The sequence below is a fragment of the Xenopus laevis genome, chromosome 5S (assembly GCF_017654675.1).
Source record: "Xenopus laevis strain J_2021 chromosome 5S, Xenopus_laevis_v10.1, whole genome shotgun sequence".
NCBI classification, from domain to species: domain Eukaryota; kingdom Metazoa; phylum Chordata; class Amphibia; order Anura; family Pipidae; genus Xenopus; species Xenopus laevis.
In genome coordinates, this window is record NC_054380.1 from 74556981 (window position 1) to 74584311 (window position 27331).

The 27331-nt window shown below is 37.0% G+C and overlaps 1 protein-coding gene across 1 annotated transcript in view; it reads right to left on the bottom strand.

Annotated features, from left to right (window-relative positions):
• nt5e.S (5'-nucleotidase, ecto (CD73)) overlaps positions 1-15713 on the bottom strand; it is a 40799-nt gene extending 25086 nt beyond the window's left edge. The window contains 1 exon segment of the mRNA NM_001095994.1: positions 15344-15713. Coding sequence (NP_001089463.1) covers positions 15344-15670 — 327 coding nt within the window. The 5' untranslated portion in view covers positions 15671-15713.
• Positions 15714-27331: the final 11618 nt, after the last annotated feature.

Here is a 27331-nt window from a genome sequence, read left to right on the forward strand (position 1 = left end):
ATCATCTATCTAATCTATCTATCTATCTATCTATCTATCTATCTATCTATCTATCTATCATCTATCTAATCTATTTAATAAAAATTATATAGAATTAGCCCTGGCCCTAAACCTCAGAGGAGACACATAATCTCACAAAACAAACCAAGACCTTCCACGCTTCAGCACTTTCCGGCCACACTTCAGCACTTTCTGCAATATTATCCAAAACGAGGCAGCAATTATGCAGTCTATGACAAATGGTACATTTTATATCTAATGGTGCACAAAATGGTCCCCAGTGGTCAGAACACTGGGCCTACAAGAAATGAAACGGAATGACTAAGCTCGTTTGCTGTATAACCCCAAACATGTATCACTATGTGTCATTGGTCAAGCAGATGTTTTTTTTTATTTTGAGATCTGACATTTCTTTTTCATTCCAGACACTAATATTTGGGTGCCACACATACCAGTCTGAGATAAAAGTGACTGAACTGGTCAACCATGTGTCTTGCATCCCTCATGGGTGTGACTGTAGCATGCAATGTGTTAATATGGGTACAAATGTTTAAGTAGACGATACTGCAGTTTCCCATTCAGCCACTTTTTGTGTAATAGAATAACCCATTTGAAAAATATCATATTTACAGGCTCTGTGTGTGCCAGGATGTTATTTGTAGCCTGTAAAATAATAATAATAATAATGATATACTAAGATAACTTTTAATGAGTTCACTTTTAATAGACTGCGAGCCTAAACATGAATTCAGTAAAATCTTCCCTTCTGTGCTGAGACTTGATGCACATCTGATTGTTCAATGCACCACACCTTGTACAGAGAATGATGCAAGAGAGGTAGGGCTGCTGGGATATCAAGCATCTTCACTTTAAGAAATCAGGGTAAAATCCTGAGGCTCTTATATAAGCATTTTGTCTTATGATCCCCTGCAGTGGCTTTTTTCTGTGTTCTATCTCAAGGGAACACACGGCTCATTCGTTCCTACAGTGTCCATACTCAGCTGTTGCTGATGTCGCTAAAGTTTTAAGCATGGAGTGGAGGGGGGTGGCATTGGGCCCCAGAAACACCACTTGATTTTTGAGATTTACCATACTCTGGCCCTTTAAAAATGCGAATTAGATTATTCGCCACCTAAAACCTGCAGAATTACTGTATACGTCAATGGCAAAGGTGCAGTGACCAATTTGGAGTAGTTTGTAGCATTCCTGACATTCCAGTTTTTTTCTGAGAAAAAACTTGAATCGAGTTTGGTCAAATTCCATTCGAAGTTTTTGAGTTGGTAAAATTTGTGCGAGTTTAAGATATTAGATTTTATTTCGACCCAAATTTCGGATATATTCGAATTTAAGGGAGGTTGAAAAAACTCACATGCATTCGAAATTCGACCCTTGGATAAATGTGCCTCCCCATGTTGTATATAGAAAACGTACCTTAATTATTACGATATCTAAAACCAAAATGTCTCATTTATTTTAGTAGATACATCTTTTAAATGCTGTTGTAGCACACAACTTGTAAATAATAATAAAGGCCTTCAGTAGGCTTATTGAGCTGTAAATTTGTAAATAAGCTCAATTGCGTTCATCAGTATCTAAGCTAATGAAGAACAGATAGTACAGGGATGTAGAGAAATAGAGCATAGCTGTATCGTAATTTAAAATGTAAATGTTTTTCAATAAAAATTAAAAATAACACTTGCAAGACATTCTCACTGAATAGGAATGGTACACGGCCAAACCGAAGGTAGTTTATATAAAATCCTGCAGGTGTGCCAAGGAGCTAGTTGCAGAAATACTTAGTTAATTCGCTAGCGTTTGGCATTTTCGTTACTGCGCAAATTCACTAACGAACGCTGGCGTAGTTTCGCTAGTGTTACTTCGCACCCTTACGCCAGGCGAATTTTCGCTAGCGACGTAACTACGCAAATTCACTAACTTGCGCAGTGTACTGAACGCTACCTTTTACGCTAGACTTCCTTCGCCACCGCAGACCTGGCGAAGCGCAATAGAGTAGATAGGGATTGTTTCAAAAAAAGTCAAATTTTTTTCTAAGTCCCAAAAAACGCTGGCGTGTTTTCTACATGATGGGTGATAGGCTGAAAAAGATCGAAAACATTTTTGGGGCTCCCCTCCTTCCCCCCCTACATTTCCTGACTCATGGCAACTTACCTAGACAGTGGGCACATGCGTAGGGCAAAATAAAATTTTTATTTGCTGATTTGAAGGTTTTCTAGGCATTTGTAGTGCTGATACGTATTCCTCCATTGAAATTTGAATTTCGCGCCGTATGCAAATTAGCCTTAGCGTAACTTCGCTTTACATAGCGAATCAACGCTAGCGCAACTTCGCAACCTTACGCTACCCCTGAGCGCAACTTCGGATTTTAGTGAATTTGCGGAGCGCTGGCGAAACTACGCCCCATAGTGCCCCATAGTGATTAGCCTGCCTTAGCTGCAGGCATATCAACGAAATGCAACACCAGCTCCTAAGTAAAATACACTTGGAGATCCTCTATAAAGGCAACAAAAGCTAATAAGGATTCATAGTGATAGGTAACATGTACTTTATTCTCAAACCAACCTAGTTTATATCAAACCAACGTCTCAAACCAACCTAGTTTATATCAAAGCAGAGCAACCAACCTGGTTAAAGGAACAGTAACGTCAAAAAATAAAAGTGGTTTAAAGTAATGAAAATATAATGCCCTGCACTAGTAAAACTGATGTGTTTGCTTAAGAAACACTTCTATTGTTTATATAAATAAGCTGCTGTGTAGCAATGGGGGCAGCCATTCAAAGAAGAAAAAGCTCAAGTTACACAGCAGATAGCAGATAAGCTCTGACTGTCTCATGGTGTTATCTGTTATCCATTTGTTAACCTGTGTCATATAGCCGTTTTTCAATTTCCGCCAATGCTCCACAGCAGCTTGTTTATATGAACTATAGTAGAGTTTCTGAAGCAAACATATCAGATTTACCAGTGTTACTGTTCCTTTAAAGTGAGAATGGCTAAAAGGAGCCAAAAAGCCCTTCACAAGTCAAGGCATGCAATATAAAGCCTTCTGAAAACAAAAGGTATTTACATGCCTCATGCTATACACATAGCACTGCCTTAATGAGATTTTAATTCTCCCATAAAACATTATGGGCAGAGACATGCAAATCACTCCTTTATGTCCCTGTGGCCAACTATACATCCAGATCCACTGGTTTTTTAGCACAGATACAGTCTAATAGTTCTGAGCCATATATCCAAACTTGCAGACAGCTTGTTTCTATCTTGTTAGAACTCATCAGTACAAGATAATGGAACATGGCTTCAGAATAGCTAGGACTTGGAGAGTAGCTAAGCAGTAGAGAAACTATAATGTTTATATCATGTCACACATTGGTTGTTTTTGAATAACAAATCATAATATTAGTATGAAGGATAGGAGCGAGCCAGTGAATGCTGATGTGTCAGCCTAATGGAATTCCCAAATGATGAACAATGTCAAAAAGCTTTAGAAAACTGAGGGTTATTAAAGTAGCTTGTTGTGGGGCCCGGTAAATTATAGTTAACACTGTTTGCTACAGACTCTTTCCCGCTCCTGTATAACCTTGATATAAACAGAGCTGCCTTCTGTCAGAATTACAGTTTTTATACCAGAGCACTCTTATCTTTTCAACCACTTGTTATTGTACTCAGCAAAAATGCCATCCAAACTAAAGTATATTCTGGCCACTTTATTTTCAACCTGGGAAGATATTATTAGTAGTCTGCTGAACCATAAAAATGAGGCCCTAAAACAAAAACCAAATATGATTCAAAATAACATTCCCCAGTTAGCTCTAAGCACTGGCTTCTGTGCATCTGTGTCATAGCATTGCATCTAGTTTATATTCACTTTCTGTTTACTCAGCTAGAACACAAAATATAAATATGAACATTAAAATGAACATAAAAAAGGCTAAGCCTTTGCCTTATAGCAACATATATATGTACAAAATAAACCAATCTCCATTACATTATGTGCTCTGTTTTATAGCATTGCAGCGTACATGCAGAGCATACAGAGTCATTATTTAGATAAGTACTACAGCTGTGCATGATAAGGTTGAATTCCTCTAAATGTGGAAGAACCCATGTATCCAAAATATGCAACAAATGCAGCAATTTGTAAATTGTTTGCTTTACAAACTAAAATAATTACCTGTAGTTTTATTGCTTACACTATATTAATCGTATATGGATATAATATGCTAAAAATATAAATCCCAGGAGACAGAGTGTTGACCAACAGAACAATCTAGCCATGAAATGTCCCTGGGCCCTGTAATTTCTGACTGCAGGTTGGTGTAAAGCATAAGAATATTGGAAGCAAAGAGAAACCCCCAAAATGGCTGATTTTAGGAAAAACAAAAATCTGTTAGTTGAATTGGACAACTGTGATAAACATTGTTCACATTGTGCCCCTATGTGTTCATTAATAATCCACTTGTTTTACACCTCAGCAATATAGAGGCCTTTATTTTTCAGTATGTCCAGACATGTAAATTGGAATTGCAACTGATAACTGTTTCTATTTGTCCTTTGCCATTCTCAGTTTGCCAGTCTACAAAAACATGTACATAACTCTGCTCCTTCCAATTCCCACAATGCTTTGCACACTTTTTACTCCCCATATTAGGTTTGTGAATTCCAGATGTGAGAATAGACAAAAAGAAACTACTTTCAGTAGAAATTACATAGTGACATACATAGTAAAAATACTCACATCCATATGAGTAACACTGTATTTCTTAAATTTCTACAAAGACATCTGACCCTTTCTTGAAGCTATCTAATGTATCTGCCAGTACAGCCACTTCAGAAAGAAAATTCCACAACTTCACAGTTGTCTCTGTAAAAAAATATATGATTGTTTTAAAACTAAACCTACTTTCTTCATCTCGGGGGATGCCATGTTTCTGATGAAAGGTCCTATTGGTGAATAAAGCATCATAGCGTTTATTCTATACCCCTTATACTGTATATGTGTATATAGTTATCATATCTCCCCTTAGGTGCCTCTTCTCCTGCCTAAATATTCCCAACTTGGTCTGTCTTTCTTCATAACTGAGATTTTCCATACCTGTTACCAGGTAAGCTGCCCTTCTTTGGAGTCTCTCTAATTCAATAGTATTCCTTTTAAATACTGGAGACCAATACTATGCTCCAATAAGTCGCCTATATTGCCAGTTTGCCAAGATCCTCCATCTGGCATTAATTGGGATGTATAGTTTTGTGAGCCATCTGCAAATGTTGATTCACTACTTTCAATTTACACCCACAAGTCATTAATGAGAAACTGAATAATAGTGAGCCCAAACAGAACCCTCTGTGCAACAAACCTCTGTACACATTCCAATGTTCTATTGACCTTATCATAAAAAGGAATTAAACTTGTCTGACATGACCTATCCTTCATAAAGTTATCCTGATTATAATTATAATGCCATCCTTCAGACCCTAATCTTAAATGGGATCTCTTAACAACCCATCAAATAACATGCCCACCACCAACGTCAGACTTACAAGACTATAATTGCCTAGCTGAGAACGTAATCCTTATTTTAAATCAGCTTTCCTCTAATCTATAGGTACCATAACAGATGATTATGAGAAAGAAAGTAAGGCTGGGATTAAACTGAACTGGACATTTACAAACAACTTAATTTAATCATATAAAACGAAAATAATTTAGTTGCGTATTCATCATGTATTAGGAAGTTGCTAAGCATTATATTTCTTTTCTTATGTAAAACAATATTGTTTTTCATTCTTAAGATGGCCATAGGTGTAAAGATTTTTAAAAGATCCGATCATCATCGTGAGACCATGATTATCTTGAAACAATCGTACAATCGTACGAATTGTCCATCAACTAAAAAGAGCATTTCAGGCAATATTGCCAGGAAAACAAAGGGGAGCTGCCTGCTTGTCCCTGCAAAAATAGATAGATTGCACTGGGACCGATAAAGATTTTTTAACCTGGCCGATCATTTTTTTTTGACAGATGTCGGCCGAAAAATCGTAAGATGTACGGTCGTTTGAATCCCACTAACCGCACTAAAATTTCGAAAGATTGGTCGGACTTCACTAAAATCAGTCGTTCGGCAAGAAAATTCTTTGCGTCTATCGGGACCTTTAGATGGACATCCCCTTTCATTACTTAAACCCATAACTTTTGGCAGATAAAAAGGGGATTTTTCTGTGCAAATCAAGAACATGTTGCTGCAAGTGTCATAGCACATCAAGCAAATTGCCTGTAACAGCAATAACAAACAGGAAGACAAAGCTTTAAACTAGTACTTTCAGTCAGTTTTATTTAATTCCAATTTAATGGAATCAAATCAAATGGTTTAGAAATCTGTATGCTACTCAGCTGCTTGTTTGTGTGCTTCTCTAGCAGCAATGATTTTAAGAATGATCACACCCACCCTCTCACCCCTCTCCCATTTAAAGCAACAGCTCAGTATAAAAATAAAAACTGGGTAAATAGAAAGGCTGTGCAAAATAAAAAATGTTTTTAATATAATTAGTTAGCCAATAATGTAATGTATAAAAGCTGGAGTGACTGGGTGTCTAATATAATATAATAGCCAGAATCCAACGTCCTGCTTTTCAGCTCTCTAACTCTGAGTTAGTCAGCAATTTGAAGGGGGCCACATGGGACATAACTGTGAATTTGCAATTGATCCTCAGCATGCAGCTCAGATTCAAAAGCAACAGATATGACCCATGTGGCCCCCCCTCAAGCCACTGATTGGTTACTGCTTGGTAACCAGGGTAACCAGTCAGTGGAAACCAAGAAACCTCAAAAGCAGGAAGTAGTGTTCTGGCTATTATGTTAGACATCCAGTCACTCCAGTCTTTATACATTACATTTTTGCCTAGCTAAATATATTAGAAACATTTTTATTTTGCACAGCCAGTGATGATCCATTTTGCCGCCTGAGGCGGCCTTCATTTTGCCGCCAGGCTAGTGCAGAATTGCACCCTCTGCACTAGAAGAGATGAATTTCCAGGTTGAAAAATGGAAATTCGGCTCTTAGTTACCAGGAGCTGCATTTTTGCCGCCCCTGGCAACCAGGGGGTCGCTGCCGCCTGAGGCGAGTGTCTCAACCCTATGCTGTTGCTATGGGATACTGCTCCTGGGCACACTAAATGCCTTTTATTACATAAACCCCAAACGGGGTTACAATTTACATATACTATGGGCATCAACGAGGAGTTTGATATGTCCTGTTGTTTTTCATACATTATCTGTTTTACTTATTAATGAGCATTCCCTTCCTTTACAGATAAGAATACAGCCTCTGACTGCAACAGGGACAGATATGCAAGCTCCCTTGTCATGTAGGGTAAGAGTAATCTTTATTATTTGTCACTTGTGTAACCAAAAGTTAATAATCATGTGTTTTTCAAGGTTTTTTCTAACATTGTATCATTTTGTAAGTGAATTTCCTTATAAGCATGGATTCTTATATTCAGTGGACTACAATTTGGACTTATCGTTGCGGTATCTGCAAACCTGGATTTTGTATTCTCACTTATTGTCTGCAGTATTTACTACTGTTACATATATAAATGTACCTTGCACCATTGATCCACCATTGATCCACTATGCTTAACAAAGGGGCAGTGCCCTAAAATGTTGCACTTCTGCATTAATAAAAAATGTTTATTAATGATTTGCCCTGCCATTACAAGCTTTGTGTGCCAGTGTGTTTCTTCTACATTCAAGTATGCATAGCGAGGTACCCGTACCTCCATCAATGAGCACCAACCCCATCAAGCAACATTTAATAAGGGTGTGCAAGTGCCTTTCTGTTACGTTTGAGAGAATGCTTGGAAAAGACATGGTGCAGTTTGAGAAAGAACTGCATTTGACACAGGGGCTGATTTATTAAAGATCAAACTGGAGGAATCCAAAAGAGATTCCAGCAGTTTGATCTGTTTTCCTGACAAAAAGTTTCAATGAACTGGTAAAATTGTTAATTAGAAGGTATTGGACTGAACAGTTGAACACACTGGGGCTCATTTATAAAAAAATAAGAAATAAAAATAATTAATAAAAAAATAAAAAATAAACACTGGTCAAATTTGCACCTGGGCAGTAACCCATGGCAACCAACTAAATGTTAGCTTTCATTGTTCACCCTGCTGTTGGCTGGAAAAAAACTGTTACTAATCGGTTGCAATGGGTAATTACCCAGGTGCAAATTTGCCCAGTGCATCAATCACTTGTTATAGGGGATTAGTGCATAGTACAGCTCATTGGAATTTACCTTTCAATATGTATAACATGTGGGGAGAGAGGATTTGGAAAATTATTTCCTGTGCTGGAAAAGTAAATCTAAAAGCTACCAGTACTGCTCATTAAAATTTACAAAAGTAATAATTCCCCCCACCCCCCAATGTAGAATTCTTTTCATTGCTTCTGTCATATATATCACCCATTACTTAGAGATAAAATTAACTACCCACAGTGGGGTTTAAACATTTTTTTCCTGCAAGGCTGATACTTATAGACTTCATGACATAAGGAATGCATAGTAATCCTAGCAGCCCCTCATCATCGTCATTTTTAATATGAACTCAGATCTAAAAGGATGAATTGGTACTGAACTTGGACTGAACACGCACAAGCAAGGTGTTGCAGTTAGGCCTCCCAATATGCAAAATGGCCCATAGGGGGATGTAGAAGTAGAAAAACCAGAATAAGAATAAAGGAATTAAAGAAAAGCTTTAAAAATATCAATATGACATGATGCATTAATGTCCAACAAAACAGGCTTCACTTCTGCAAGGAGACCAGTTTAATGAACATTTTGCAGTACCTGCTTGACATTGGGTTTCCTAGTAGTTTTTCCAGGGTGGGGTAGGAATGGTACATAATGGAAGATAATATCAGTGATTTTTTGGAATCACTTGTGCACATTTATAAATGTCCAGCCAGTATATACTATCAAGTCATCCTTGGTTAATGAAGTACATAGTACTACTTTGTATCTTTGCCAGACAGGTTGTACAGAATTAAGCTAAACATCAAAGTGTAAATGGAGCTCAGAATAGGTCTAACTTACATAAAATTAGGCACATGAAGACTCATTTACAGTCCTCCCGCAAAGCAAGATATTTCCAAGTGATTCATAAGCAAGTAATTAGTAAATTTGTTAACCCATGCCCATATTAAACTCATGTAAATTAACCTGATGATCTACATACCACATCAGAAATATAAGGCGCTCATTTATAAAGCTTTGAAACGGATATACATCAAAGAAATAATGTACATGTCCAAAGTGGTGTACAATTAATAGAAAAAAGCAGTGTTTTTCTTCTTTTGTGAAATTTTAAGCTTTGCATCATGATCCCTGAAATCATCCATCAAAACATATAAAAAAAACCTAGTTGGTGTATTTATAAAGGTGCATATTCTATTTTGAGCCATACATGCTTAGTAATATATGCCATTATTTTAGACCACCTGTTTGTGTATATATATATATATATATATATATATATATATATATATATATATATATATATATATATATATATATATATATAACGTCGCTTTCGATAAAATCCCATGTGATGCAGCAAAAAACTGGATTATTCTATCCAACTTTAGGGGGCTGCATCTAATTAGTTCACTTGAGCTCATTGCCATTGGAATTTTTGAGTATAAATAGAATCCAACCAAGTAAATGATTTTCATAAACAATCAATTATACAGCATAAGATGGACAAGGTAATCATGTTCAAAACCTTCAATAAAGTATGTTTTGTTACTAGTGCTGAATAGGACTTGCGCTGAACATGTTTTTTGTCATTTTTTTAACTCAAATCTTTGGTATTTATTATCTATCTATTATCTATTATGTTTATCAGGGAAAAATTGGAAATGTGGTTGTTGTGAGGTAGCTCATTAGGGGTTTGTATACTAGTGTCTATATGAACCCTTGGTTATCAGAAGCCTAGCAGTAACTGAGGTAATAATACCTGTGACCTCTGACTGTCCTGTGTATAACATGCTGATGAATTTGCTACAGTAGTAGTATGGTTTAGTAAGTAGGAAAAATGTGTTATTTTATAAGGGATTTAACAACAGAAAAGGCAGACCAAGTGGAGACCAGTGGGAGTTTGGTTGATGCAAGGCATTGAGCAGTTTCTGTAGGTAACTGGGTTTTCAAATAGGTAACTGGGTCCTAAACATAGTTTTCTTGTGAGACCCAGTGATTTATAGTGAGAACAGTGACTATGGAGAAAAATTTCAGAACAGTGTAATGCTAAGCAATTCTACATTTGGGAATACAATTCCTAGCAATTGTACTGGATGATGACATACAACTGGATGACGTAAAATCCAAAACGGCAACTCCCACATGCAACAACTGAAACTGTTTTCTTTGGGATATAGTTATTTTCTATTATCCTTGCCAATTGAACGAGGACCAATAATAATATGCACTGCTCGGCATCCAAGGCTCAACATTGCCCACGCAAGATTATTTTTCTCTGTAGAATTCTTCAGGATTAACTTAAAACATCAGTACAAATACTTAACCTCTGAATAATAGAGAAGAAAGAGGACACAAACACTCCAGGGGATAGCAGTCCAGGAAATAGCACGCACTGAACAATTTTGCTTCTCTAACCCTACCACCCCCCCTGATTGAATAGCTGAAGAGTAATAGAAAACAATATGTGACCCTACATCATCACAATACCCACACTCACAGCTATGGGGAGGGAGTCCTAAAAAGTCCATTCTTCTGTATCCAATCTGTTCTATATGCTGCTAGACTCATTCATCTGTCAGGGGTCCCCAACATTTTTTATTTGTGAGCCTCATTCAAATGCAAAATGAGTTGGGGAGCAATATAAGTATGACAAAAGTTCCCGGGGATGCCAAATAAGGGCTCTCATTGGCTATTTGATAGCCCCTATGTGGATTGGTGTGGACAGAGCCTACATGAGGCTGTGTTTGGCAGTACTCCTGGGTTTTATGCAACCAAAACTCTCCTCCAAGCCTGGAACTCAAAAAATAAGCACTTGCAAGCAACATCGAAGGGGGTTGGTGAGCAACATGTTGCTCGTAAGCCATGGGTTGGGGATCACTGATCTATGTCATCAGCCCTGTGGCAAGTGAGCCTAGTAGTTCTGGGGGTTTGTTAGCATTTGGAAATTTTTGTTAGGGTTCCCAAAGGTGTTTAATTATGTGCTGGGGGGGGGTGCTATGTTATCCACAGCGGAGGAGACAGCATATGTTTATGGTATATTTAAGAGTATGACTTACATTTTTCACATATGAGTGATGTGAGCACCAACCATTTGTTTTTTTGGTGTGTTACCACCATTAATGTGGACATGGTATTAAAAGTTATTGAGATAACATGGGTGTGGTCTAAATGGGTGTGATTTATAATGGGGAGTGGTCAGCACTGGCTTCCATTATCGTCCCTCAACCATGTAGGTCAGAAAAATTCAGGCCCTCTGTACCACATAACTTGGACAGCACTGCTGTAACCTATGTTTGTTATATTATTTTAAGACCCCTGTTAATTTTAAATTAATGTAACTTTTACCCTTTAAAATGTACTCACCCTTTCTATTGTAAGGGCTTGCAAGTAGGACCCTCTGATCTGCTGTAACCTTTGTTTGTTACATTATTTTAAGACCCTTGTTCATTATAAATCAATGTAAATGGCTGTGTAACTAGCTTGCACTAAATTAATAAATAAATGATGATGAATGATAAGGTCAACACCTTCTTACCATTTCCTGAGAAAGGTAACCTATAAAAATATACCAATTCTACCTATCTGATTCCTCTCTCCCCATGTGGAGAGAGCTACTGGTGAATATGGAGTATCGGTGATCTCCTTTATTAGTGTATAATGGAGTATTAAGTCACTTTCTAGAATATTGCATTCATTAATTGGCTTCCTTAAGAATAAACAATCCAATTTAGGAAATTGAAATTTCAAAATAGTGAAAAGTTTTGCTGCTCCTCCTTACAATGCACACAACAAAAGACACTTGATGTGGACCACAAAAAACGTAATTTGCTATGCCTGGCTGCTTTTCTAAATGTGTTCCATTTGAAAAAGGAATTTTCAGCATATTAACAGGCTTCTTTATTCCCCAGTCCAGCTACTGCTTACATATATTGGGAATTTGTAGTTTTTTATTCCAGTCATGCTCCAATTTTCTGGTTATTTATATGGATTATATGCGGTATGTTGAGCAAGTGCTTCAGCTGCTTAATTATAGTCCACTTGCTACAGATCATTACTTTGTACATAGACTGATGCAGAATTTTACTTATCTTGGTGTTTAAATGTATGGTTGGTCTTTTACAGTATGTGCTAAACAGTTAATTATTGATGTGTACTGGTCTGATAAATGGAGAATAATTTTATATTTTGAGAATTATTTTGTAGTTGGGAGATCAGAGTGCTACAGGCAATGCTCTTATCTACACTCTCACGGATATATATACATTTAGCCTATTTTCCCTTAAAAATCCACCTATAAGCTATACTGCAGCAGGGCTGGGTAGTAGTAAGTTCTGAAAGGTTTGTTAAACATTCATTATTTTTCCTGGCTGATTAGTAATTCCTTCAGATGTTTAGGGCTGATAAGTAATCAACTGTCATACACGCCTCCTTCTAGCTGTTTTAAAACCCACTTTTTTGGATTCGGCCGAACCCCTGAATCCTTTGCGAAATATTCGACCGAATACCGAACCGAATCTGAACCCTAATTTGCAAATGCAAATTAGGGGTGGCAAGGGGAAAACATTTTTTACTTCCTTGTTTTGTGACAAAAAGTCACGTGATTTCCCTCCCCGCCCCTAATTTACATATGCAAATTAGGATTTGGATTCGGTTCTGCTGGGGAGAAGGATTCGGCCGAATCCGAATCTTGCTGAAAAAGGCCGAATCCTGGCCGAATCCCGAACCAAATCCTGGATTTGGTGCATCCCTAATTGCATCTGATGATATCAATGGGTGACTGTCACTGCTATATGCCTATGTGAGTTGTAGTCAACTACACCTTTCCTTTCCTACTTTCCACATAACGTAGGCCCTGCCACGTGTGTTAGAGTCAAGCGCTCTACTGAGCTGTTTCTGTTTAGCCTAAAATAGCATTACATATATAGTGAATAAAGTACCCCCTCTTGTAAAATATAAGGATATTATAAGTTACTGAGGAGTTTCTTGACCATATAAAAACACGAGGCCGAAGTCCGAGTGTTTTATACAGGTCATGGAACTCTGAGGTAACTTCTAATAGCCTCATATTTTACAACTGGGGGTACTTTATTTATTATAATACACAAGTTTCAATGAGTCATGTGACAGAAATGACTTGCAGAAGGGGGCACCTGGCAATGTAGAAAGCTAGGGATCTCGATTAAAGGGGAAATTGTATAAATCACAAATGTCTAGCCTTTCACCAGCTATTGTTAAATTACAGCTCTCAAGAGCTCCTGACAGCCTGATATAAATATTTACAAAATCTAACAAATGTTCTTCTCCCAATGAATGGCTCTTAAGTAGACAGAAAGTTGTTTTTATTTTCTACACAGTCAAACTCTGTCCTGTTGCTATTTAAAGCTATATTCTGCTTTGTATTTTACGGTACAAAAATTCATTTATGTGAAATAAATGCAGAGTTAACTTGACATGTAATGCACAGAGCAGTGCATACATGCAGAGCCAAATTAAGTCATATATATTTAGTTTTTTGCAGTGGTTCAGATATACAAAAAAAAAATAAGTGCATATGACTGCATTTGGCTCTGCATGGATGCACTGCTCTGGGCATTAGATGTCAAGTTGTATTGTCTTACAGAGGAACCACACAGACACACGCACCTGTACCCACATTGAATCAGTTCAGATATGCACTAGAGGCACCCAGAAATGAATTTACATTTCTCCATCCCCTCACTCCATGCGTCAACCGGCTCCCAAATACTCTCTGTCTTTCTATATCTTCCCTGACACGCTGAGGTCTCTTTCTGTAAATCCTTGACAACCACCTTCCTTCTCCTCCCCCCTCCTCCCTGCACTGCTTCAGCCAGGCACTCATTCTGAGAGGAACAAGTTCCCATTTCTAGTGCTGACAGTTTTCATGATTTCTGCAGATGTTTACACTTCTGGTTTGCCTTCATTTAGCTCAGAGTTCAGTCTATGACTGATGGTGGTCACAGAGACACAAGTCAGATTTGTACTAAGGGATTGCAATCATACCTCCCAACATTTTGGAAGTAAAAAGAGGGACAAAAATTTTTTTCCGCACGTAGCGCAGCAATTTTTTGACCACACCCCTTTCTGTGGCCAAACCCCCTAATTACCATGTTCGTTTTACAAAATTTGGCAGGTTATGAAAGTTTGAAAATATTTCTCCTTTTCTAAACTGTGTTTTTGTGTCTCAAAATTGTTACAAAGTATCTTATTTGCACCTGTTAGCTGTTCTGGGCTCTCTGCTAAAAGCCAATTAAGTGAGAAACTTTATTTCTTTTTCTGGCTGTTCAGTGCAGAGAAAAGAGGGACTTTCCAGTACAAATGAGGGACTGCGGGTTGAGCTGTCAAAAGAGGGACTGTCCCTCCAAAAAAGGGACAGTTGGGAGGTATGATTGCAATCATTGCAGGCAGGGTTAGTGTAAGGGAGAGATACTACTAGGGATTATGGGGACACAGTGAATCAATTGGCCCTGGAACTAACTGGTGCAGGGAAAGTGGGGCCCACAGGTGTGTGTGCTGTGGATTGTGACTGGGCTTTTAGCAGGGCATTATATTGCTGTGATAAGAACAGGAATAATGAATGCACTACTATATACAATGTCCCTATGAAGGACATCGTATATAGGGGAGAGCAAGGCTGTACATATAGTTACCCACAAAATCTAAATGAGGCATTCTTAACCTAGGGGTCCATACCCAAAAATAGCTTCTCCTGCAGTTTAGGTTGGATGTCAGTGATCCCTTTTCATACAGTGACACAGTTTACACAATAAACAACTGTAATTAAAATAAGATGAATAATAAATTGTTGGATGGCAAAGCGTTTTCCCAGATAGATAAACAATGATAATTCAAATAAATTGCATATTTCATTGTTGGATGTAAAAGCTGTCTTCCAAATTGAATTATGGCCATCTGAAGCAAAAAAAACACTTCTAATCTAAATATATAATCATATGTAAATTCCTGCATTCAAACTTTAGCACATCACTATATATATATATATATATATATATATATATATATATATATATATATATATATATATATCTTACCATTGCATCATACTTGAGGTAATTCATAAAATAAGCAGCTTCACGCCCCTTGTAGAAATTGAACCAGATCGTGCCCTGGTACTGATCCCCTGCATCCAACAGCAGCACATGCTCATGAGTACTCCGGATCTCCTTGATTTTGGTGAACCTCCTGGCCACCCCAGCATAGCAGTCTTCAGGGTTACCACATTTGCCTGAGTCCTTGTTAGTTTGCTCCACTCGGGCATGGACATCGTTAGTGTGAAGTATGGTCAGCTGGAAGCTGGCAGTGATAGGAGAGCAGCACAGGCTGCAGAGCAGTAGAAGCCACATGGAGAGGTTCTGCATTTCTGTACTGTACTTTTTTACCTGCAGTGCAGTTTGCTCTGGGACACTGCTCTCATTTACTGGTGCTGCCTCCTACACTTGAAGTGGAAGGCATGTAGCCTAGGAAGGGAAAGGGGAGGTGGAGTCCAAATCAGATTGCTTAAGATAGTTGGTAACTCTGCTCTTCCAAATGATAAGCATACAGCACAAGCCTTTTAGATTAAATATACTTCTAGCTGGCAAGATGCAACCACACTTTTCAGATATGTATTGATCCAAAGTGCTAAAGAGAGGAGCTGAAACCAGATGAGTGCCCAGCAGTTTATTCAGAATAAAATCTTTCCCCCCTGTATCTGTGTCAGTAACAAGCAGTGCTTTCTCTGTCGCACATGTGCACCAAGTTCCAACATGTATTTTTATGCATCTAAGCATACAGCACAGAATATTCATGTACGTCCTCAGAAAATTTTCGTGGGGGGGGGGCAAAGTCATCAACCAAAATCATCCTGTTTTCTGGATGAAGCATTTGTGGACTAAGCCTCTATGTTGTTGCTAAGGTAATGTCAGGTTTGTAAGAAATTCATAAATTGGCAAAGCCTAGAAAGTTGCTCACATCTTAGCTAATTGCCTAACTAGCGGACTGTTGAGTAGAGAGAAGAAGTGATTAAAATAGTTGTGTTATACATAAAACAATAATAGATGAATAGGACGAACTCTTCTAATACTTGGGAAACCTTTTTACCCTGTGTTCTCAGTTTGGCTGCTTAAATGTACATGTAGGCATGGTATAAATGAAAAAGCACTTGCTATTGGAATTTTGGAAGCAGTGAAAAAATTATACAGCTTAATTTCTTTTTACATAGACATCCAAAGGAAGGACGGCACTCCAATACTAGGAATAAATATTTATTCCAAACACATACAAGGATCCAACGCCCTACGCGTTTCGGGAATCACTCCCTTAATCATAGGCATGCATCTTGGACCAAACAGACAGATTATATACACAACGTCAATAGTGACCCCTACTGGGCCCAATGTAGTAGTACAAGTTAAAAACATTTGTGCTTTATTAACCATTAAAACCAGTCTGCTGAAGGTCAAAACCTCGTTTTCCATATTAAAAAAACTAACAATCCTTCTAAGAATGTGTGAAAATATATGAAATTAATTATCTGCTCTGGAGAATGGGTAACTGGTAATAAATACTTGATAACTTATCATCCGCAAGGAAAAGGTAAACCTTTATGGTAAAAGTGGGTTTCAGGATATATGTCTGTAGCATAATACATATGGGTGTAGAGAAACATTGTAATCAAAAAGTAATAAACAAGTGGTAAATGAGGAAAGTATAAAGAGATAGGACATAAGTTAAAGGTAGAAGGGGTGGAGAGGGATATATATTTTTATTTTTAGGGCTAGAACCCAGTCCAGTTAATGGCCCCAGCACCCTATAGGTATATTTAGGGTGCTGGGGCCATTAACTGGACTGGGTTCTAGCCCTAAAAATAAAAAATTTAAAAACTACATTGGGCCCAGTAGGGGTCACTATTGACGTCGTGTATATAATCTGTCTGTTTGGTCCAAGATGCATGCCTATGATTAAGGGAGTGATTCCCGAAACGCGTAGGGCGTTGGATCCTTGTATGTGTTTGGAATAAATATTTATTCCTAGTATTGGAGTGCCGTCCTTCCTTTGGATGTCTATGTGAATTCTAGCAGTGGGGACGCTGCGGACTGAGCACCCGTTTGAAGCAGCAAACAGGAAGTGTTAAACTCGGAGCGGTTCTTCTTTCGTGAAATTTAATTTCTTTTTAGGTGCAGCAAAAAGCTAAATAGTTTCAGTGAAAAATGTATAGCCCCCATACAAAAACTATCCTAAATACAGAGATATATCTATGTAAGCCTCTGCTAGAATATCACATGCAATCATTATCTAATACAATGGCCACAACCAACCTTTGGTGGCTGCATGATAAATATCCAGGGGCTGCTGGGGCAGTGACAGCAAAGCTCATAATCAGTTTAAAGATACTGCACATAGTTTTAAGCTTTTCATTTGCTATTTATACGAATTCACAGAGAGCAGAATTAATCACATTACTTTGCCTTCACTATATACAGTATATATATATATATATATATATATATATATATATATATATATATATATAGTTATATCTCTATATCTCCTTGAGAAAGGTCCCAAGAGGGACCGAAACTTTGGAGCACTGTGATGTGTGAAATGAAATAATAAAAAGACACTTGTTTTACAAAGGGAAGTGCTGGCCCAGGAATGCTTTATTCCAGATTTTGATTATATATATATATATATATATATATATATATATATATATATATATATATATATATATATATATATATTATTATTTAATTTTTTTTTCACTATTGTGTAATTTGCAATTCTTAAACTGTGGGTGTGGTTCACAGGGGGTGAGTGTTTAAATGTTTAATAAGTCTTAAGTTGTTTTATCTTGATAAAGGTCCCAGGTATGGATTGAAACTTCGATTGAATAAAGATATATCTGGAAGAAAAAATGCCTGTGTGCACCAGCATTTACATATTTATATTGTGGAACTTCTGGGAACACCAGGGTATGTGGTTGAACTATAAGTGTGTGCAGTAGCCTTGGAAGATATCTATATATCTATCTATCTATATATATATATATATATATATATATATATATATATATATATATATATATATATATATATATATATATATATATATATATATGCCAATTTGGCATATGTGATGCAATGGGGTTCTGTTCTACCAGGGCAAGTGTAATGTCCTGAGGTTGTCTAACATTTGGACCATCTCCAGTGAATTGGAGTTTCCTTGTCCTTCAAGAGTCATGTCATAAAGCATGTTTTCCCTAGTGGTGCACTTTAGTAAATGGATTAGAACCCAAAACTGCCCGTTTCCACTTATTAGTTTGAATAAACAAATTAAGTATAAATGAATGATGGAAGTACTGGTGCTTTTGAACCTAAAACATTTATAATGTATGTTTCAGGTCCATAGAACTCATAATAATCACACCATGAGCCTGATCCATCTTCCATCTTACCTGAAGTTGCTGACCATGCTTGTGATAAGAATAGGATGAGATACAGGTAGGGTTTCCTTACTATAGTGCAACATCCTCTGTACCAACACAAATAGGCTCCAGGCATCTTATACCACTAGTAATAGCAGAGTTTATGCACAGTGTAGAGTACTAATAGGCATTCATAAATAGAACCACATGCTGCCAAACAGAACATAATAGTGCAGTACTTGAGTCATTGCAGACCATTAATGTTACATGTGCATGCAATGGGTGGTCAAACTATATCAGAATTCACAGCAAATATAGAGTGTGGTTAGAAATTAAATTAATTTAGGGTAAAATAGGATTTTTCTAAAAAAAAATTACAATACTTTAAAGGGCATGTAAAGGCAAAAAAATAAAATCCCATTTTTACTTTCTTTTTTGAAAAAAATATACTTTACTATACTTACTATACTTTATAAGAAACCTGACTGTATGCAGTGAAATTCTCCCTTCATTAACTGCTGTGGATAGGAATTGTCAGATGGTCCCTAACTGCTGAGCAGGGAAACAATCATACTTATGAACAGCAGGGGGAGCCCCCATCTTACTTCCCAGCCATCCAGAACTCAGGCAGCTTTGTTTATGATGATCTCTAAGCAGCCCAGACCACACTGAGCATGTGCAAAGTCTTAGTCTTGCAAAGATGTTTAACAAAGTTACAAGAAGGTGACCCCCTGTAGCCAACTTTGAAAGCATAAATTATTTATTTGATTAGGCTTGTGGTGCAGTAAGTTCATGTTTATATTTAGTATACAAAATACAGCATTTTTAGCCTTATTCTATATATAAGTAATCCATATTGGAGGTAAAAAAAATCCTATTGGGTTTAATTAATGATTAAATTATTTTTTTTAGTAGACAAAGTGTGGATATCCAAAATACACTAGGTCACAATTATTCTGGATAATAGATTCCATACCTGTATTGGAAAGTCAAATAACAGTGTTTTGGATACTAAGTAAGGTTTGTCACTAGCTGCCCTCAGGCTGGGCCACACCCCCTCTCCCGATATTGAGGTTAAAAAAATAAAAAAATTTTGGCGCTGTATGCGCATGTGCGCCGAGTAGCTCACGCATCACAATAGGGGAGCGGGGGCCGGAGGGGGGCCCTGGTGGGCCCCGTCCCCCCCAGTCCGACCCTGCCTCAGGGTGCCACATTCAAATAATAAGGTGTAACATATAGCACTATACCTGTCAGTACTATCACCTATTATTGTGTTATGTATAATGCAACATATTTTCATGATTTCTATGCTCAACTTAAAGGGGAACTCCACAAAAACACAACTTAAGCTTTTTGAAAAGTAAAAATAATTTCAAGGAAATTTGCAATATACATCAATTAAAAAATATGCAGACTTTGATTTTTAATGGTTTCTGACAGTTCCCTAAGCCTAGCCCCCTGCTCTTCTGCTGATCTTTCTGACTACTTTGCTGTGCTGGCTGAGTGACTACTGTTACTTTGTATCAACAGCCAGCTGACCTTAGCCTGTATCCTCCAAACCCCACAATTCCCTGACATGTGATTTCATAATGCAATGCATTGTGGGTCATATAGTTTATGCATGCTGTCTGTAAGCTGTGGAGAAGTTGTTACAATTTGTAACATCAGTGTATAGTCCCTCCTTCCCTGCCAGGATTTCAAATGATGCTGAAAGAAAATAATTGGTAAACAATTGGATCTCAGCAAAGAAAATGGCATTTATTCATACTTTTTGAACTATGATGTGTATATTAGGGGTTTCTGTGTTATGTGGGTCTCTCTATCAAATTTTGGTTTGAAAGCCGGAGTTCCCCTTTAAATAGCCCCCAAAGTTACACAATTATGTACATGTCAGCAACTTTCTACGCTTTGTCAATAAATTAATTTAATACAAATCTGGCATTACCTGTATATAGGCTTTACACAGAAAAACAGTTAAAAAAACAGGTCGATTTTCATTGATAAATTCCCCCCCTGGAAAATGTTGGATACCGATGTAAATAGGGGTTTCCTTGTCCTTTACATCTCACCAGCCATCAACTGTGGTCAGAGAATCTGGTAACTATACTGAATGTTAGGATTTTAAGGTCTTTAACCTTAATTGTTTATATTTCAGTTCAGGCCCTCTACTATTGCTAATGCATTCTGACTTCTAATCCACTGCCTGGTTGCTATGGTAACCTGATAACCTTTAAAATTCCAAAATTCCAAGCCTGACAGCTGCATAACAAAAAATGTAAATCATTTTAAAAAGACATAAAAAAAAGACCAGATGCAAAGTGCAGGAAACCGTTGTCTGTGCCATACTAAAAGATCATTTTGAATTATTTCTTTAATAACAAAATAAAAAAAGTATTGAAGGTTTATTTACTATATTTGGTATAAATATTAAAGTTATAAGGAATTGAATCTAATTTTGTTAAGTGATTTGTATCAGTATTTTTATTTTCATTTCAAAGTGAACAGTAATTCTACAATTTATCTTTTTTATCCTGTGCAACAAATCTGCTGTGTATTTCAAACCTGTATTGGGTAATTATCATGAAAATGCAGTGGAATTTGCACTGTGTTGAATTTTAGCCTAAAAAAAATGAAAAAAGGAAAGAACATCTGTGCTCACTATTTCCATGCAGTACAGTGGTACTTTTATTCATCTGCGCTATACAGGAAATTTAGTAGGAAAAGGATCTTACAATAAAATACCACAAATTGCATGTCAAAAAATATTGCATGTTACTCAGATCCAACAGGAAATCTATAATAAGTGGCACAACTTTCAGTTAGCTGAAACTCTCAAACCATGTTTTAATTTAAGAAATTCTAAGCTGAATTGAAATTGCAGGATCCCATAGCAACCACTGAGATGTTTTTATTCAAACATGTGACCAGTAAAAGGTTCCAAAGTTCCAAGGTTGTGTCCTGGTACTCTTTTTTAATTGGTTACCTTGATTGAATATATTTTCAGAATACATAATAATAAAGAGCTTGCTCCTGATGGAAGAATAGGGTAATGAGATGCTGAAGACCGGCATGTAGTAAATTAGAGTTTATGCATTTATATACAAATAAAAAAAAAAGAAATAGAGATGGTTTACCACCTTTTTCCATTTAGTTGACTATTTAATATTTTCATATTATAGTAAAATGATTTGTTTTTGGGGGGTTATATCTTTTAGGTTGTAAGGATTATGTAACAAATTGCAAAGTTTGCTACAAGTCTAGTAACCTGTAGAAACCAGCTGATTGCAGTTACTGGTCACCTGAATAAAATCAAACATCTTATAAGTTAGCACAGGTAACTGCTAATATTACCACTGTTGTGGATGGGCTCCTGCCATAAGGCGAGGGGCACACGGCCGAATTTCCCAGAGTTTCCCCAATGTCGTAACGCCCAATGCGTGCACCATAGAGCTGTGGAAATGTTCATACCCAATGCTCAAAAGGATGCATGCCACCCCTAAAATTTCAGGCCTTTGTGTTAAAAAAAAAACCTAACAATAGAGCCTATGATTGTTTGTTGAAAACAAAATGGGTAAGGCTACCTTCATGTGTAACTAAATAAACCACCACTCGATCTTATACACCTTTTTGGGAGATTGTCTGCTCTATATTGTTGCAGATGAAAACCTAGTTCAAAACTGGACAAGAGGCAACCCTAGTTACTGCATCTGGGCAAACATTAAAGGGGTGGTTCACCTTCAAACAACTAGTTGTTTTCAGATAGATCACCAGAAATAACGATTTTATCCAATGACTTTCTATTTTTTCCAATGACTTTCTATTCTATAATGACATTTCTAATATTGAAGTGTAAAGTGTCATTTTTCACCTTCTGAAGCAGCTCTGGTGGAGGGGGGTCGCAGCTGTTAGACTTGTAATAGTTGTTAATACTCCAGAGATGCTGCTGAAAAATGTATCAACTAACTGTTGCAAAATTGTAACAGTTTAGAGTCTGCGCCTGAATTACTGAGCTGTCAGACTCAAACACCAGAGACACAAACATTCACCTTTAAATGTAGATTTTGGAAAAACGGCAAAAAATAAATAATGGAAAGTAATTGAAAAAAATCTTTTTGAAAAAAGTGGAAGGAGAACAACCCCTAATATACAGTTTATTTTGGCTCATAACAATATATATATCGTTCGATTCGAAGTCAACGTCGTAGTCGAAGTTCGAAGTAGCCAATTCGATGGTTGAAGTAGCCAAAAAAATCATTTGAAATTCAACGTTTTTTTTATTCTATTCCTTCACTCGAGCTTAGTAAATGGGCCCCTATAGCGTTAAGACTGACAGTGTTGAAACCAACTCAAAGCTAATAAGAAAATCAATAAAAAAAAGACCATTCTGAAGCCTTGTCGTACTAACGTATAGCCCACAATTTAATCAAATTAAAAATATTATAAAGAAGAATCTAGTTATTCTAGAAACTGATCCCATATTGAAGCAAATCCTTAAAAAAGGGGCAAAAATACATTCCCAGGTGAATGGAAACAATAGGTAACAAACTAACTCCCTAATACTTGGTTACAAACTAAAGGCTGTTTCAAATGTGGGACCAATAGCTGTATTACTTGCAAATATCTAAAGAAAACATTAGACTTTACTTCTTCCACTAAAAATAAGAAATATACAATACAACACTATATCATTTGTAACACAAGAAATGTGATATATTTACTAACATGTAATACATGTCAGAAACAATATGTAGGCCAGACAGGTAGAAAATTGAAAGACAGAACCAGCGAACATGTGTCTAGTATTACCAAAGAAAACTGCAGAACCCCAGTAGCAAAACACTTTGCTGAGTGCAATGATAGAAATTTGTCATATTTAAGTGTAATTGCTTTTGACAAAATAACATCCAATATTCGTGGAGGGAATGTAACCTCAGACCTGTTAAGAAAGGAAGCAAAATGGATTTTTCACCTAGGACAACCATTAGGTCTAAATTACGATTTTGATATCTCTTGCTTTATCTAACTTTTTTAAAAGGAAGGGAAGGAAGGAAGAGAAAGAAAAAAAAGAAAAAGAAAACCCTTTTGTTTTTTCATATTTCCTTTTTCATGACTGATTTTTTATATTTTTGTATTTATATTTACATTTATATTAAATAAATACTAATAAATTTGATACTCTATTTGTATAAAAAATATGTATATGCCAGAATAATTATTTGTACTTTAAATGCATTTTAAATAACGAGCCACTAGGGGCAACGACATACAGCTATTCGATGATTAATTATGACTCCGCCTACGGGATTTCGTATTGGCTCTTTCTCCTTTAAATACTTTGTATGTATTAATAATAAGTTAGCCTATGATTAAGTGCCCTGTGGGGGCACGAAATGCATCAGGCTATTATTTTTTTTTATACAAGATGTAAATAAAGATTTTTTATTACTTTACTAAGATTTTGAGACTCCTGGATTCTGCTTAACTTATAAATTTGTTTGGGGTGACGGAATAGTGCCAGCTTCCCTTTTTTAGGTTTTTGTATGTATTCCCCCCTTTCTGAGGGTTTGGAGCATGAGCACCCGGACCCCTTATGGAAAGCGATAAGCTTGTCCTTATATTTCTAAAAAGTCCATGCTTTCTAGGATTCTCTTTTTGTGCCCGAGGCCTGGTGGCCTTTCCACAAATCCGGGCCTGACTGTATTTGTGTAAAATTTGTCCACAGTAGTGATTTTATTTTCTTTCCTCAAACATAAACTTTTCTTACTTGAATTCCAGATTGCGAATGGGTCAAAGGATAAGATTAAAAAATCGAATGGTACACTCGGCATCCTTGTCTCACAGTGCATTGTGCCCAGTATATGTTTAAGGAAGGGCTAATGACACATGTCTACAAATTTGATTAATTGTTGCCCTTTACCTTTATGACAAACTCGTTTCTGGAAAGATATAATTAAGTGGATAAATGCTGAAAAAGCACATATAAGCAAAAGTAATTGTTACACATGGGCAAAGAATGACACCAGCAGTGCATTCAAGCAGATTTTAAACTTGGAACATTGGCTAGGCAGCACTTCCTTAAACTTGTACCAGCATCGTTTTATGTGCAATAGATCTTGCTAGACAAATTTAATTGCCTTTTATAAGAAAGTAAACAGAAACTTAGACTTAGGGGAGTTCTTAGTGTTTCTATAGCATATTGTTAATATTTGTAATGAAAAGACGCTCGATGATGTGGCTTGAATAATATTATGCGCTTCCATTTTTGCTTAATAGCCAAGACTTTTATTCTAGACTTTAATCTAGAAATTCTATAGAGGAAAAGGGGAAAAAAAGATTTTTGTAAATCCAACTGGAGTTGTTTTTTTATTATAATGTGTTATATTGCCATCTTGTGGCTATTTTCAGATTTGTCTTTAATTTTTCTGAAAGCGTATTTCTTCAATGAAAGACTAAAGATGTAATTGATGTCAGCACAAACAGGATGATATCTAACAGGGAACTGTCATAATAAATGTACTTATATCTCATCTGTGCTGTACTGCACATACTTGGTTGTAAGAAATAAAAGAATATGTAATATTAGCCAGGATCAATAATGTTTCTTTTTTGGTTTAAACATTACCCATATTTTCAGCAGCGTTGGAATGAATTTTTAGTGGAATCTAGTGCACCAATATTGTCACAAAACACAAGCTTCTCCAACCTTGGGCACTGTTCCTGAGCTCACTTGCATTTTCTGCAGTTGATTGCTTTAGCTTGCTGACAAATTGGTTTTAAAAAGACTGAAGGGGTCATTTCCAATGCTGCAGATGGCCAATTTTTTTGCACTTTGCCCACTGCAAGGGGTGTGTTAGGTAGCACTTAATATTAGAGATGCCAGGGGGAAGCATGTGAGAGTCATCCCCTACCGCTCCATACATTCCCTTACTGTATCAGAATTAAGCAAAGTCTGCATCAGGGCCCTGTCCAGCATGAGCTGCATCTCTTAAACACCAGATTTTTGATCCAACTCTTTTGCAGAAAGCAACAACATCGGCTTTTATCTGCCAGTAAAAGTGCACAAAAGGGTGCACTTTTGAGTGCAACATTTCCATACTGTTCTTCCTGTTTTAGGGTCCTAATATCCAACATTCCCATTTATGACTTCAGGATGGAGGAAGGCTTGGTTCAAAACGAATCAAAGCCATGTAAATTGTGAAAATTGGAAAACATTGGAAAATTGTGCAATATCAATTGTCTGCCAAATACAATGCTACAATATAACGTGGACAGCAGAGTCCTTTTTCACTGCTACATGCAAAAAAAAAACTAAATTCAACCTATCATGGTTGAGTACACATTTTATGGTATGGTGCACCTTATTTATATATTCAGAAAATTTAGAATGTTTTATAAAATACAACATTGGAATGAAATAATGGGTACATCTTGGGGATATTCCTGAGCCGAAAAGAGACTCTATCCCTTCATTATTGGGAATGCATGTATTTTTAATCTGTATATACAGTATTTATACCTTACACAGCAATATACTAGGGATGCACTGATTAGGCCAAACCCCCGAACCCTTTGCGAAAGATTCGGCCGAATACCGAACCAAATCCGAACCCTAATTTGCATATGCAAATTAGGAGTGGGAAGGGAAAAACATTTTTTACTTCCTTGTTTTGTGATAAAAAGTCGTGTGATTTCCCTCCCCACCCATAATTTACATATGCAAATTAGGATTAGGATTCGGTTCAGCCAGGCAGAAGAATTTGGCCCAATCCGAATCCTGCTGAAAAAGGCAGAATCCTGGCCGAATCCCGAACCGAATCCTGGATTTGGTGCATCCCTACAATATACAGTATATCTGTACTCCGCCACAAACATCTGCATATTGTCAGGATACTTTCAGTTTGCTCTCAGAGTCGAGATGCATACCTCTCAACTGTCCCATTTTGAGCAGGACAGTCCTTCTTTTGACAGCTCAACCTTGAGTCCTGCATTTGTACTGGAAAGTACCGATTTCCCTGCACTGAACAGCCAGAAAATATACAACTAACATAATTAGCTCTTGGCAGAGAACCCCTTGGGAGAAGTTAGACTCACAGCTTAAAGGGTAATTCACCTTCATTAGCAAAACTGCAATAAAACATAAAAACTGCAGAAATGTGTTCAAACTTTCATAACATGACAAATTTTGTAAAATGGGCATGGTAATTAGGGGGTGTGGCTACAAAAAAGGGGCATGGTCAAAAAATGTAACCGTGCTACTTGCGACAATTATTTTTGTCCCTCTTTCCGTTTCCAGAATGTTGAGAGGTATAGAGATGAGATGAGGTGATGCCTCTTCTGCACCTCCCACATTCGAAAGAGTTCCTGAATGTGGTAATAGGACTGGCCTCATGGAGGAGTGGCAGAAGTGTTATAGCAGTAATACACTTTCAATACGTGGGATCCCAGGTTAATCAGAAGCAGGGTTAGGTACAGGCTGAGGTCAAAGGCTGGTGGAATAGATGTAGAGGCCAGGGTCAGAGGCTAGCAGCGGGAAGAAGGGTCAGGTTTAGGCCAAAGTCAGATCAGGGAGTGCAGTTAGAGAAATCCAAGAATAGGCCAGGTCAAAATGAGCAGG